We start from the raw sequence: 14,830 nt of genomic DNA, 5'->3' as shown, positions 1-14,830 counted from the left end.
CACCAGCGCACACCCCACAATGCACAGACGTTACCCCCCACAATGCACAGACGTCCCCCTCACCACCAGCGCACACCCCACAATGCACAGACGTCCCCTCACCACCAGCGCACACCCCACAATGCACAGACGCCCCCTCACCACCAGTGCACACCCCACAATGCACAGACGCCCCCTCACCACCAGTGCACATCCCACAATGCACAGACGCCCCCTCACCACCAGCGCACACCCCACAATGCACAGACGCCCCCTCACCACCAGCGCACACCCCACAATGCACAGACGCCCCCTCACCACCAGCGCACACCCCACAATGCACAGACGCCCCCTCACCACCAGCGCACACCCCACAATGCACAGACGCCCCCTCACCACCAGCGCACACCCCACAATGCACAGACGTTACCCCCCACAATGCACAGACGTCCCCCTCACCACCAGCGCACACCCCACAATGCACAGACGCCCCCTCACCACCAGCGCACACCCCACAATGCACAGACGTTACCCCCCACAATGCACAGACGTCCCCTCACCACCAGCGCACACCCCACAATGCACAGACGTCCCCTCTCCACCAGCGCACACCCCACAATGCACAGACGTCCCCTCTCCACCAGCGCACACCCCACAATGCAGACGCCCCCTCACCACCAGCGCACACCCCACAATGCACAGACGCCCCCTCACCACCAGCGCACACCCCACAATGCACAGACGCCCCCTCACCACCAGCGCACACCCCACAATGCACAGACGCCCCCTCACCACCAGCGCACACCCCACAATGCACAGACGCCCCCTCACCACCAGCGCACACCCCACAATGCACAGACGCCCCCTCACCACCAGCGCACACCCCACAATGCACAGACGCCCCCTCACCACCAGCGCACACCCCACAATGCACAGACGCCCCCTCACCACCAGCGCACACCCCACAATGCACAGACGCCCCCTCACCACCAGCGCACACCCCACAATGCACAGACGCCCCCTCACCACCAGCGCACACCCCACAATGCACAGACGCCCCCTCACCACCAGCGCACACCCCACAATGCACAGACGCCCCCTCACCACCAGCGCACACCCCACAATGCAAAGACGCCCCCTCACCACCAGCGCACACCCCACAATGCACAGACGCCCCCTCACCACCAGCGCACACCCCACAATGCACAGACGCCCCCTCACCACCAGCGCACACCCCACAATGCACAGACGTCCCCTCACCACCAGCGCACACCCCACAATGCACAGACGTCCCCTCACCACCAGCGCACACCCCACAATGAACAGACGCCCCCTCACCACCAGCGCACACCCCACAATGAACAGACGCCCCCTCACCACCAACGCACACCCCACAATGCACAGACGCCCCCTCACCACCAGCGCACACCCCACAATGCACAGACGCCCCCTCACCACTAGCGCACACCCCACAATGCACAGACGCCCCCTCACCACCAGCGCACACCCCACAATGCACAGACGTCCCCTCTCCACCAGCGCACACCCCACAATGCACAGACGCCCCCTCTCCACCAGCGCACACCCCACAATGCACAGACGCCCCCTTACCACCAGCGCACACCCCACAATGCACAGACGCCCCCTCACCACCAGCACACACCCCACAATGCACAGACGCCCCCTCACCACTAGCGCACACCCCACAATGCAGACGCCCCCTCACCACTAGCGCACACCCCACAATGCACAGACGCCCCCTCACCACCAGCGCACACCCCACAATGCACAGACGCCCCCTCACCACCAGCGCACACCCCACAATGCACAGACGCCCCCTCACAATGCACAGACGCCCTCTCACCACCAGCGCACACCCCACAATGAACAGACGCCCCCCTCACCACCAACGCACACCCCACAATGCACAGATGCCCCCTCACCACCAGCGCACACCCCACAATGCACAGACGCCCCCTCACCACCAGCGCACACCCCACAATGCACAGACGTTACCCCCCACAATGCACAGACGTCCCCCTCACCACCAGCGCACACCCCACAATGCACAGACGCCCCCTCACCACCAGCGCACACCCCACAAAATGCACAGACGTTACCCCCCACAATGCACAGACGTCCCCCTCACCACCAGCGCACACCCCACAATGCACAGACGTCCCCTCACCACCAGCGCACACCCCACAATGCACAGACGCCCCCTCACCACCAGTGCACATCCCACAATGCACAGACGCCCCCTCACCACCAGCGCACACCCCACAATGCACAGACGCCCCCTCACCACCAGCGCACACCCCACAATGCACAGACGCCCCCTCACCACCAGCGCACACCCCACAATGCACAGACGTTACCCCCCACAATGCACAGACGTCCCCCTCACCACCAGCGCACACCCCACAATGCACAGACGTCCCCTCACCACCAGCGCACACCCCACAATGCACAGACGCCCCCTCACCACCAGCGCACACCCCACAATGCACAGACGCCCCCTCACCACCAGCGCACACCCCACAATGCACAGACGCCCCCTCACCACCAGCGCACACCCCACAATGCACAGACGCCCCCTCACCACCAGCGCACACCCCACAATGCACAGACGCCCCCTCACCACCAGCGCACACCCCACAATGCACAGACGCCCCCTCACCACCAGCGCACACCCCACAATGCACAGACGCCCCCTCACCACCAGCGCACACCCCACAATGCACAGACGCCCCCTCACCACCAGCGCACACCCCACAATGGACAGACGCCCCCTCACCACCAGCGCACACCCCACAATGCACAGACGCCCCCTCACCACCAGCGCACACCCCACAATGCACAGACGCCCCCTCACCACCAGCGCACACCCCACAATGCACAGACGCCCCCTCACCACCAGCGCACACCCCACAATGCACAGACGCCCCCTCACCACCAGCGCACACCCCACAATGCACAGACGCCCCCTCACCACCAGCGCACACCCCACAATGCACAGACGCCCCCTCACCACCAGCGCACACCCCACAATGCACAGACGCCCCCTCACCACCAGCGCACACCCCACAATGCACAGACGCCCCCTCACCACCAGCGCACACCCCACAATGCACAGACGTCCCCTCACCACCAGCGCACACCCCACAATGCACAGACGCCCCCTCACCACCAGCGCACACCCCACAATGAACAGACGCCCCCTCACCACCAACGCACACCCCACAATGCACAGACGCCCCCTCACCACCAGCGCACACCCCACAATGCACAGACGTCCCCTCTCCACCAGCGCACACCCCACAATACGCAGACGCCCCCCCCCCCCCAACAGCGCACACCCCACAATACGCAGACGTCCCCCCACCATGGTCCCCCCAATACATACACACGTCCCCCTCCCCCAGCGCACACCCCACAATGCACAGACATTACCCCCCACAATGCACAGACGTACCCCTCACCACCAGCGCACACCCCACAATGCACAGACATTACCCCTCACCACCAGCGCACACCCCACAATGCACAGACGTCCCCTCACCACCAGCGCACACCCCACAATGCACAGACGTCCCCTCTCCACCAGCGCACACCCCACAATGCACAGACGTCCCCTCTCCACCAGCGCACACCCCACAATGCAGACGCCCCCTCACCACCAGCGCACACCCCACAATGCACAGACGTCCCCTCTCCACCAGCGCACACCCCACAATGCAGACGCCCCCTCACCACCAGCGCACACCCCACAATGCACAGACGCCCCCTCACCACCAGCGCACACCCCACAATGCACAGACGCCCCCTCACCACCAGCGCACACCCCACAATGCACAGACGCCCCCTCACCACCAGCGCACACCCCACAATGCACAGACGCCCCCTCACCACCAGCGCACACCCCACAATGCACAGACGCCCCCTCACCACCAGCGCACACCCCACAATGCACAGACGCCCCCTCACCACCAGCGCACACCCCACAATGCACAGACGCCCCCTCACCACCAGCGCACACCCCACAATGCACAGACGCCCCCTCACCACCAGCGCACACCCCACAATGCACAGACGCCCCCTCACCACCAGCGCACACCCCACAATGCACAGACGTCCCCTCACCACCAGCGCACACCCCACAATGCACAGACGCCCCCTCACCACCAGCGCACACCCCACAATGCACAGACGCCCCCTCACCACCAGCGCACACCCCACAATGAACAGACGCCCCCTCACCACCAGCGCACACCCCACAATGAACAGACGCCCCCTCACCACCAACGCACACCCCACAATGCACAGACGCCCCCTCACCACCAGCGCACACCCCACAATGCACAGACGCCCCCTCTCCACCAGCGCACACCCCACAATGCACAGACGTTACCCCCCACAATGCACAGACGTCCCCTCACCACCAGCGCACACCCCACAATGCACAGATGCCCCCTCACCACCAGCGCACACCCCACAATGCACAGACGCCCCCTCACCACCAGCGCACACCCCACAATGCACAGACGTCCCCTCACCACTAGCGCACACCCCACAATGCACAGACGCCCCCTCACCACCAGCGCACACCCCACAATGCACAGACGCCCCCTCACCACCAGCGCACACCCCACAATGCACAGACGTCCCCTCACCACTAGCGCACACCCCACAATGCACAGACGCCCCCTCACCACCAGCGCACATCCCACAATGCACAGACGTCCCCTCACCACCAGCGCACACCCCACAATGCACAGACGTCCCCTCACCACCAGCGCACACCCCACAATGCACAGACGTCCCCTCACCACCAGCGCACACCCCACAATGCACAGACGTCCCCTCACCACCAGCGCACACCCCACAATGCACAGACGTCCCCTCACCACCAGCGCACACCCCACAATGCACAGACGTCCCCTCACCACCAGCGCACACCCCACAATACGCAGACGCCCCCTCACCACCAGCGCACACCCCACAATGCACAGACGTCCCCTCACCACTAGCGCACACCCCACAATGCACAGACGCCCCCTCACCACTAGCGCACACCCCACAATGCACAGACGCCCCCTCACCACCAGCGCACACCCCACAATGAACAGACGCCCCCTCACCACCAGCGCACACCCCACAATGCAGACGCCCCCTCACCACCAGCGCACACCCCACAATGCACAGACGCCCCCTCACCACCAGCGCACACCCCACAATGCACAGACGTCCCCTCTCCACCAGCGCACACCCCACAATGCACAGACGTCCCCTCACCACTAGCGCACACCCCACAATGCACAGACGCCCCCTCACCACTAGCGCACACCCCACAATGCACAGACGCCCCCTCACCACCAGCGCACACCCCACAATGAACAGACGCCCCCTCACCACCAGCGCACACCCCACAATGCAGACGCCCCCTCACCACCAGCGCACACCCCACAATGCACAGACGCCCCCTCACCACCAGCGCACACCCCACAATGCAGACGTCCCCTCTCCACCAGCGCACACCCCACAATGCAGACGCCCCCTCACCACCAGCGCACACCCCACAATGCAGACGCCCCCCCCCCCACCAGCGCACACCCCACAATGCACAGACGCCCCCCCCCCCACCAGCGCACACCCCACAATGCACAGACGCCCCCTCACCACCAGCGCACACCCCACAATGCACAGACGCCCCCTCACCACCAGCGCACACCCCACAATGCACAGACGCCCCCTCACCACCAGCGCACACCCCACAATGCACAGACGCCCCCTCACCACCAGCGCACACCCCACAATGCACAGACGCCCCCTCACCACCAGCGCACACCCCACAATGCACAGACGCCCCCTCACCACCAGCGCACACCCCACAATGCACAGACGCCCCCTCACCACCAGCGCACACCCCACAATGCACAGACGCCCCCTCACCACCAGCGCACACCCCACAATGCACAGACGCCCCCTCACCACCAGCGCACACCCCACAATGCACAGACGCCCCCTCACCACCAGCGCACACCCCACAATGCACAGACGCCCCCTCACCACCAGCGCACACCCCACAATGCACAGACGTCCCCTCTCCACCAGCGCACACCCCACAATGCACAGACGCCCCCTCACCACCAGCGCACACCCCACAATGCACAGACGCCCCCTCACCACCAGCGCACACCCCACAATGCACAGACGCCCCCTCACCACCAGCGCACACCCCACAATGCACAGACGCCACCTCACCACCAGCGCACACCCCACAATGCACAGACGCCCCCTCACCACCAGCGCACACCCCACAATGCACAGACGTCCCCTCACCACTAGCGCACACCCCACAATGCACAGACGTCCCCTCACCACCAGCGCACACCCCACAATGCACAGACGCCCCCTCACCACCAGCGCACACCCCACAATGCACAGACGCCCCCTCACCACCAGCGCACACCCCACAATGCACAGACGCCCCCTCACCACCAGCGCACACCCCACAATGCACAGACGCCCCCTCACCACCAGCGCACACCCCACAATGCACAGACGCCACCTCACCACCAGCGCACACCCCACAATGCACAGACGCCCCCTCACCACCAGCGCACACCCCACAATGCACAGACGTCCCCTCACCACTAGCGCACACCCCACAATGCACAGACGTCCCCTCACCACCAGCGCACACCCCACAATGCACAGACGCCCCCTCACCACCAGCGCACACCCCACAATGCACAGACGCCACCTCACCACCAGCGCACACCCCACAATGCACAGACGCCCCCTCACCACCAGCGCACACCCCACAATGCACAGACGTCCCCTCACCACTAGCGCACACCCCACAATGCACAGACGTCCCCTCACCACCAGCGCACACCCCACAATGCACAGACGCCCCCTCACCACCAGCGCACACCCCACAATGCACAGACGCCCCCTCACCACCAGCGCACACCCCACAATGCACAGACGCCCCCTCACCACCAGCGCACACCCCACAATGCACAGACGCCACCTCACCACCAGCGCACACCCCACAATGCACAGACGCCCCCTCACCACCAGCGCACACCCCACAATGCACAGACGTCCCCTCACCACTAGCGCACACCCCACAATGCACAGACGTCCCCTCTCCACCAGCGCACACCCCACAATGCACAGACGCCCCCTCACCACCAGCGCACACCCCACAATGCACAGACGCCCCCTCACCACCAGCGCACACCCCACAATGCACAGACGCCCCCTCACCACCAGCGCACACCCCACAATGCACAGACGCCACCTCACCACCAGCGCACACCCCACAATGCACAGACGCCCCCTCACCACCAGCGCACACCCCACAATGCACAGACGTCCCCTCACCACTAGCGCACACCCCACAATGCACAGACGTCCCCTCACCACCAGCGCACACCCCACAATGCACAGACGCCCCCTCACCACCAGCGCACACCCCACAATGCACAGACGCCCCCTCACCACCAGCGCACACCCCACAATGCACAGACGCCACCTCACCACCAGCGCACACCCCACAATGCACAGACGCCCCCTCACCACCAGCGCACACCCCACAATGCACAGACGTCCCCTCACCACCAGCGCACACCCCACAATGCACAGACGCCCCCTCACCACCAGCGCACACCCCACAATGCACAGACGCCCCCTCACCACCAGCGCACACCCCACAATGCACAGACGCCCCCTCACCACCAGCGCACACCCCCACAATGCACAGACGTTACCCCCCACAATGCACAGACGTCCCCCTCACCACCAGCGCACACCCCACAATGCACAAACGCCCCCTCACCACCAGCGTACACCCCACAATGCACAGACGTCCCCTCACCACCAGTGCACATCCCACAATGCACAGACGCCCCCCCCCACCCCAACAGCGCACACCCCACAATGCACAGACGTCCCCTCACCACCAGCGCACACCCCACAATGCACAGACGTCCCCTCACCACCAGCGCACACCCCACAATGCACAGACGTCCCCTCACCACCAGCGCACACCCCACAATGCACAGACGCCCCCTCACCACCAGCGCACACCCCACAATGCACAGACGCCCCCTCACCACCAGCGCACACCCCACAATGCACAGACGCCCCCTCACCACCAGCGCACACCCCACAATGCAGACGCCCCCTCACCACCAGCGCACACCCCACAATGCACAGACGTTACCCCCCACAATGCACAGACGTCCCCCTCACCACCAGCGCACACCCCACAATGCACAAACGCTCCCTCACCACCAGCGTACACCCCACAATGCACAGACGTCCCCTCACCACCAGTGCACATCCCACAATGCACAGACGCCCCCCCCCACCCCACCAGCGCACATCCCACAATGCACAGACGCCCCCCCCCACCCCACCAGCGCACACCCCACAATGCACAGACGCCCCCTCACCACCAGCGCACACCCCACAATGCACAGACGTCCCCTCACCACCAGCGCACACCCCACAATGCAGACGCCCCCTCACCACCAGCGCACATCCCACAATGCACAGACGCCCCCTCACCACCAGCGCACACCCCACAATGCACAGACGCCCCCTCACCACCAGTGCACATCCCACAATGCACAGATGCCCCCTCACCACCAGTGCACACCCCACAATGCACAGACGCCCCCTCACCACCAGCGCACACCCCACAATGCACAGACGCCCCCTCACCACCAGCGCACATCCCACAATGCACAGACGCCCCCCCCCCAACAGCGCACATCCCACAATGCACAGACGCCCCCCCCCCAACAGCGCACATCCCACAATGCACAGACGCCCCCTCACCACCAGTGCACACCCCACAATGCACAGACGCCCCCCCCCCAACAGCGCACACCCCACAATGCAGACGCCCCCTCTCCACCAGCGCACACCCCACAATGCACAGACGCCCCCCCCCCCAACAGCGCACACCCCACAATGCACAGACGCCCCCCCCCCCCAACAGCGCACACCCCACAATGCACAGACGCCCCCCCCCCCCAACAGCGCACACCCCACAATGCACAGACGCCCCCCCCCCCAACAGCGCACACCCCACAATGCACAGACGCCCCCCCCCCCAACAGCGCACACCCCACAATGCACAGACGCCCCCCCCCAACAGCGCACACCCCACAATGCACAGACGCCCCCCCCCCCAACAGCGCACACCCCACAATGCACAGACGCCCCCCCCCAACAGCGCACACCCCACAATGCACAGACGCCCCCCCCCCCAACAGCGCACACCCCACAATGCACAGACGCCCCCCCCCCCCACAGCGCACACCCCACAATGCACAGACGCCCCCCCCCCCCCCCAACAGCGCACACCCCACAATGCACAGACGCCCCCCCCCAACAGCGCACACCCCACAATGCACAGACGCCCCCCCAACAGCGCACACCCCACAATACGCAGACGTCCCCCCCACCATGGTCCCCCCAATACATACACACGTCCCCCTCCCCCAGCGCACACCCCCTGTGCACACAGTTGCGGTTACAGACCCGGATTTTACGGCTGATCTCCGTCCCGATCTCCATGGCGCCGGGGAGGGCAGGAGGCTCCGTACAGCGGCCAGTGATCAGCTACTAACGAGCAGCAGCGCGACGCCCGGCGGAGCGGAGGACGAACTGCAGCCTGGAACCCAGTGCAGCCCCGCCCAACAGCGGTTTGTCACGTAAAGCCCCGCCCACCTACTGCCAATCATTTACAGCCCCGCCCCTCACAGCATAAATGACTTCTTGCTGTCAGTGGATGAGAACTAGATCTGATCTACAAAGGATGGAAAAAGACCCAGGTCCATCTGAAGCCACCCTCTGCCCATCTAATGCCCGGTCCATCTGATGCCAGGTCCATCTAATGCCACCCTCTGCCCATCTAATGCCCGGTCCATCTGATGCCACCCTCTGTCCATCTGATGCCAGGTCCATCTGATGCCACCCTCTGCCCATCTAATGCCCGGTCCATCTAATGCCCCCCTCTGCCCATCTAATGCCCGGTCCATCTGATGCCAGGTCCATCTGATGCCACCCTCTGCCCATCTAATGCCCGGTCCATCTGATGCCAGGTCCATCTGATGCCACCCTCTGCCCATCTAATGCCCGGTCCATCTGATGCCACCCTCTGTCCATCTAATGCCACCCTCTGTCCATCTGATGCCCGGTCCATCTAATGCCAGGTCCATCTGATGCCACCCTCTGCCCATCTAATGCCCGGTCCATCTAATGCCAGGTCCATCTGATGCCACCCTCTGTCCATCTAATGCCAGGTCCATCTAATGCCCGGTCCATCTAAAGCCACCCTCTGCCATCTAATGCCAGGTCCATCTAATGCCACCCTGTGTCCATCTAATGCCAGGTCCATCTGATGCCACCCTCTGTCCATCTGATGCCAGGTCCATCTAATGCCACCCTCTGTCCATCTAATGCCAGGTCCATCTGATGCCACCCTCTGTCCATCCGATGCCAGGTCCATCTAATGCCACCCTCTGTCCATCTAATGCCAGGTCCATCTAATGCCACCCTCTGCCATCTAATACCAGGTCCATCTAATGCCACCCTCTGCCATCTAATGATGCCAGGTCCATAATGCCACCCTCTGCCATCTAATACCAGGTCCATCTAATGCCACCCTCTGCCATCTAATACCAGGTCCATCTAATACCAGGTCCATCTAATGCCAGGTCTATCTAATGCCAGGTCCATCTAATGCCACCCTCTGCCATCTAATACCAGGTCCATCTAATGCCAGGTCTATCTAATGCCAGGGCTATCTAATGCCAGGTCTGGCTGATGCCAGGTCCATCTAATGCCAGGTCCATCTAATGCCAGGTCTGTCTGATGCCAGGTCCATCTAATGCCAGGTCTGTCTGATGCCAGGTCCATCTAATGCCAGGTCTGGCTGATGCCAGGTCCATCTAATGCCAGGTCCATCTAATGCCAGGTCCATCTAATGCCAGGTCCATCTAATGCCAGGTCTATCTAATGCCAGGTCCATCTAATGCCAGGTCCATCTAATGCCAGGTCCATCTAATGCCAGGTCTGTCTGATGCCAGGTCCATCTAATGCCAGGTCCATCTAATGCCAGGTCCATCTAATGCCAGGTCTATCTAATGCCAGGTCCGTCTGATGCCAGGTCCATCTAATGCCAGGTCTATCTAATGCCAGGTCCATCTAATGCCAGGTCTATCTAATGCCAGGTCTGTCTGATGCCAGGTCCATCTAATGCCAGGTCCATCTAATGCCAGGTCTATCTAATGCCAGGTCCATCTAATGCCAGGTCTGTCTGATGCCACCCTCTGTCCATCTAGTACTAATCTAGTCCTTACCTAATTCTGTCCGTCCTGATCTAGTCCTGCCCAGCAGCCGCTGCCTCCCTGGGCATAATCCTCAGTCACTTGCACAATCTGAACCCCTGACACAGTCACAGCCGAGGACATGATACAAAGTCACAATAGTGTGGCCCGTCCATATGAGCGTCCTCAGCCCCAGCACTCCCCCCACCCCAGGTACTGGTCCATATGAGTGTCCTCAGCCCCAGCACTCCCCCCACCCCAGGTACTGGTCCATATGAGTGTCCTCAGCCCCAGCACTCTCCCCACCCCAGGTACTGGTCCATATGAGTGTCCTCAGCCCCAGCACTCCCCCCACCCCAGGTACTGGTCCATATGAGTGTCCTCAGCCCCAGCACTCCCCCCACCCCAGGTACTGGTCCATATGAGCGTCCTCAGCCCCAGCACTCCCCCCACCCCAGGTACTGGTCCGTATGAGCGTCCTCAGCCCCAGCCATGCCAGGTCCATCTAATGCCAGGTCCATCTAATGCCAGGTCTATCTAATGCCAGGTCCATCTAATGCCAGGTCCATCTGATGCCACCCTCTGCCCATCTAATGCCCGGTCCATCTGATGCCAGGTCCATCTGATGCCACCCTCTGCCCATCTAATGCCCGGTCCATCTGATGCCAGGTCCATCTGATGCCACCCTCTGCCATCTAATGCCCGGTCCATCTGATGCCAGGTCCATCTGATGCCACCCTCTGCCCATCTAATGCCTGGTCCATCTGATGCCACCCTCTGTCCATCTAATGCCACCCTCTGTCCATCTGATGCCCGGTCCATCTAATGCCAGGTCCATCTGATGCCACCCTCTGCCCATCTAATGCCCGGTCCATCTAATGCCAGGTCCATCTGATGCCACCCTCTGTCCATCTAATGCCAGGTCCATCTAATGCCCGGTCCATCTAAAGCCACCCTCTGCCATCTAATGCCAGGTCCATCTAATGCCACCCTGTGTCCATCTAATGCCAGGTCCATCTGATGCCACCCTCTGTCCATCTGATGCCAGGTCCATCTAATGCCACCCTCTGTCCATCTAATGCCAGGTCCATCTGATGCCACCCTCTGTCCATCCGATGCCAGGTCCATCTAATGCCACCCTCTGTCCATCTAATGCCAGGTCCATCTAATGCCACCCTCTGCCATCTAATACCAGGTCCATCTAATGCCACCCTCTGCCATCTAATGCCAGGTCCATCTAATGCCACCCTCTGCCATCTAATACCAGGTCCATCTAATGCCACCCTCTGCCATCTAATACCAGGTCCATCTAATGCCAGGTCCGTCTGATGCCAGGTCCATCTAATGCCAGGTCTGTCTGATGCCAGGTCCATCTAATGCCACCCTCTGCCATCTAATACCAGGTCCATCTAATGCCAGGTCTATCTAATGCCAGGTCTATCTAATGCCTGGTCCGTCTGATGCCAGGTCCATCTAATGCCAGGTCTATCTAATGCCAGGTCCATCTGATGCCAGGTCCATCTAATGCCACCCTCTGCCATCTAATACCAGGTCCATCTAATGCCAGGTCTATCTAATGCCAGGTCTATCTAATGCCTGGTCCGTCTGATGCCAGGTCCATCTAATGCCAGGTCCATCTAATGCCAGGTCTATCTAATGCCAGGTCCATCTAATGCCACCCTCTGCCATCTAATACCAGGTCCATCTAATGCCAGGGCTATCTAATGCCAGGGCTATCTAATGCCAGGTCTGGCTGATGCCAGGTCCATCTAATGCCAGGTCTGTCTGATGCCAGGTCCATCTAATGCCAGGTCTGTCTGATGCCAGGTCCATCTAATGCCAGGTCCATCTAATGCCAGGTCTATCTAATGCCAGGTCCATCTAATGCCAGGTCCATCTAATGCCAGGTCCATCTAATGCCAGGTCTGTCTGATGCCAGGTCCATCTAATGCCAGGTCTATCTAATGCCAGGTCCATCTAATGCCAGGTCTATCTAATGCCAGGTCTGTCTGATGCCAGGTCCATCTAATGCCAGGTCTGTCTGATGCCAGGTCCATCTAATGCCAGGTCTATCTAATGCCAGGTCCATCTAATGCCAGGTCCATCTAATGCCAGGTCTATCTAATGCCAGGTCCATCTAATGCCAGGTCTGTCTGATGCCACCCTCTGTCCATCTAGTACTAATCTAGTCCTTACCTAATTCTGTCCGTCCTGATCTAGTCCTGCCAGCAGCCGCTGCCTCCCTGGGCATAATCCTCAGTCACTTGCACAATCTGAACCCCTGACCCAGTCACAGCCGAGGACATGATACAAAGTCACAATAGTGTGGCCCGTCCATATGAGCGTCCTCAGCCCCAGCACTCCCCCCACCCCAGGTACTGGTCCATATGAGTGTCCTCAGCCCCAGCACTCCCCCCACCCCAGGTACTGGTCCATATGAGTGTCCTCAGCCCCAGCACTCTCCCCACCCCAGGTACTGGTCCATATGAGTGTCCTCAGCCCCAGCACTCCCCCCACCCCAGGTACTGGTCCATATGAGTGTCCTCAGCCCCAGCACTCCCCCCACCCCAGGTACTGGTCCATATGAGCGTCCTCAGCCCCAGCACTCCCCCCACCCCAGGTACTGGTCCGTATGAGCGTCCTCAGCCCCAGCCATGCCAGGTCCATCTAATGCCAGGTCCATCTAATGCCAGGTCTATCTAATGCCAGGTCCATCTAATGCCAGGTCCATCTGATGCCACCCTCTGCCCATCTAATGCCCGGTCCATCTGATGCCAGGTCCATCTGATGCCACCCTCTGCCCATCTAATGCCCGGTCCATCTGATGCCAGGTCCATCTGATGCCACCCTCTGCCATCTAATGCCCGGTCCATCTGATGCCAGGTCCATCTGATGCCACCCTCTGCCCATCTAATGCCTGGTCCATCTGATGCCACCCTCTGTCCATCTAATGCCACCCTCTGTCCATCTGATGCCCGGTCCATCTAATGCCAGGTCCATCTGATGCCACCCTCTGCCCATCTAATGCCCGGTCCATCTAATGCCAGGTCCATCTGATGCCACCCTCTGTCCATCTAATGCCAGGTCCATCTAATGCCCGGTCCATCTAAAGCCACCCTCTGCCATCTAATGCCAGGTCCATCTAATGCCACCCTGTGTCCATCTAATGCCAGGTCCATCTGATGCCACCCTCTGTCCATCTGATGCCAGGTCCATCTAATGCCACCCTCTGTCCATCTAATGCCAGGTCCATCTGATGCCACCCTCTGTCCATCCGATGCCAGGTCCATCTAATGCCACCCTCTGTCCATCTAATGCCAGGTCCATCTAATGCCACCCTCTGCCATCTAATACCAGGTCCATCTAATGCCACCCTCTGCCATCTAATGCCAGGTCCATCTAATGCCACCCTCTGCCATCTAATACCAGGTCCATCTAATGCCACCCTCTGCCATCTAATACCAGGTCCATCTAATGCCAGGTCCGTCTGATGCCAG

At 61.6% G+C, this 14,830-nt stretch overlaps 1 protein-coding gene across 4 annotated transcripts in view; it reads right to left on the bottom strand.

Annotated features, from left to right (window-relative positions):
• ZC3H14 (zinc finger CCCH-type containing 14) overlaps nt 1-9,653 on the bottom strand; it is a 33,100-nt gene extending 23,447 nt beyond the window's left edge. For 2 of the 4 annotated variants that reach the window (XM_075331056.1, XM_075331057.1), the window contains exon 1: nt 9,544-9,653. In XM_075331056.1, the coding sequence (XP_075187171.1) occupies nt 9,544-9,579 (36 nt within the window). In that variant the 5' untranslated portion in view covers nt 9,580-9,653. The remainder of the gene's footprint in view (nt 1-9,543) is intronic. The other 2 variants (XM_075331058.1, XM_075331059.1) reach the window with 1 other exon arrangement.
• Between the last annotated feature and the right edge of the window lie 5,177 nt (nt 9,654-14,830).

The sequence above is a fragment of the Anomaloglossus baeobatrachus genome, chromosome 12 (genome assembly GCF_048569485.1).
Source record: "Anomaloglossus baeobatrachus isolate aAnoBae1 chromosome 12, aAnoBae1.hap1, whole genome shotgun sequence".
Lineage (NCBI taxonomy): Eukaryota > Metazoa > Chordata > Amphibia > Anura > Aromobatidae > Anomaloglossus > Anomaloglossus baeobatrachus.
This window is presented reverse-complemented; position numbering and strand designations above follow the sequence as displayed.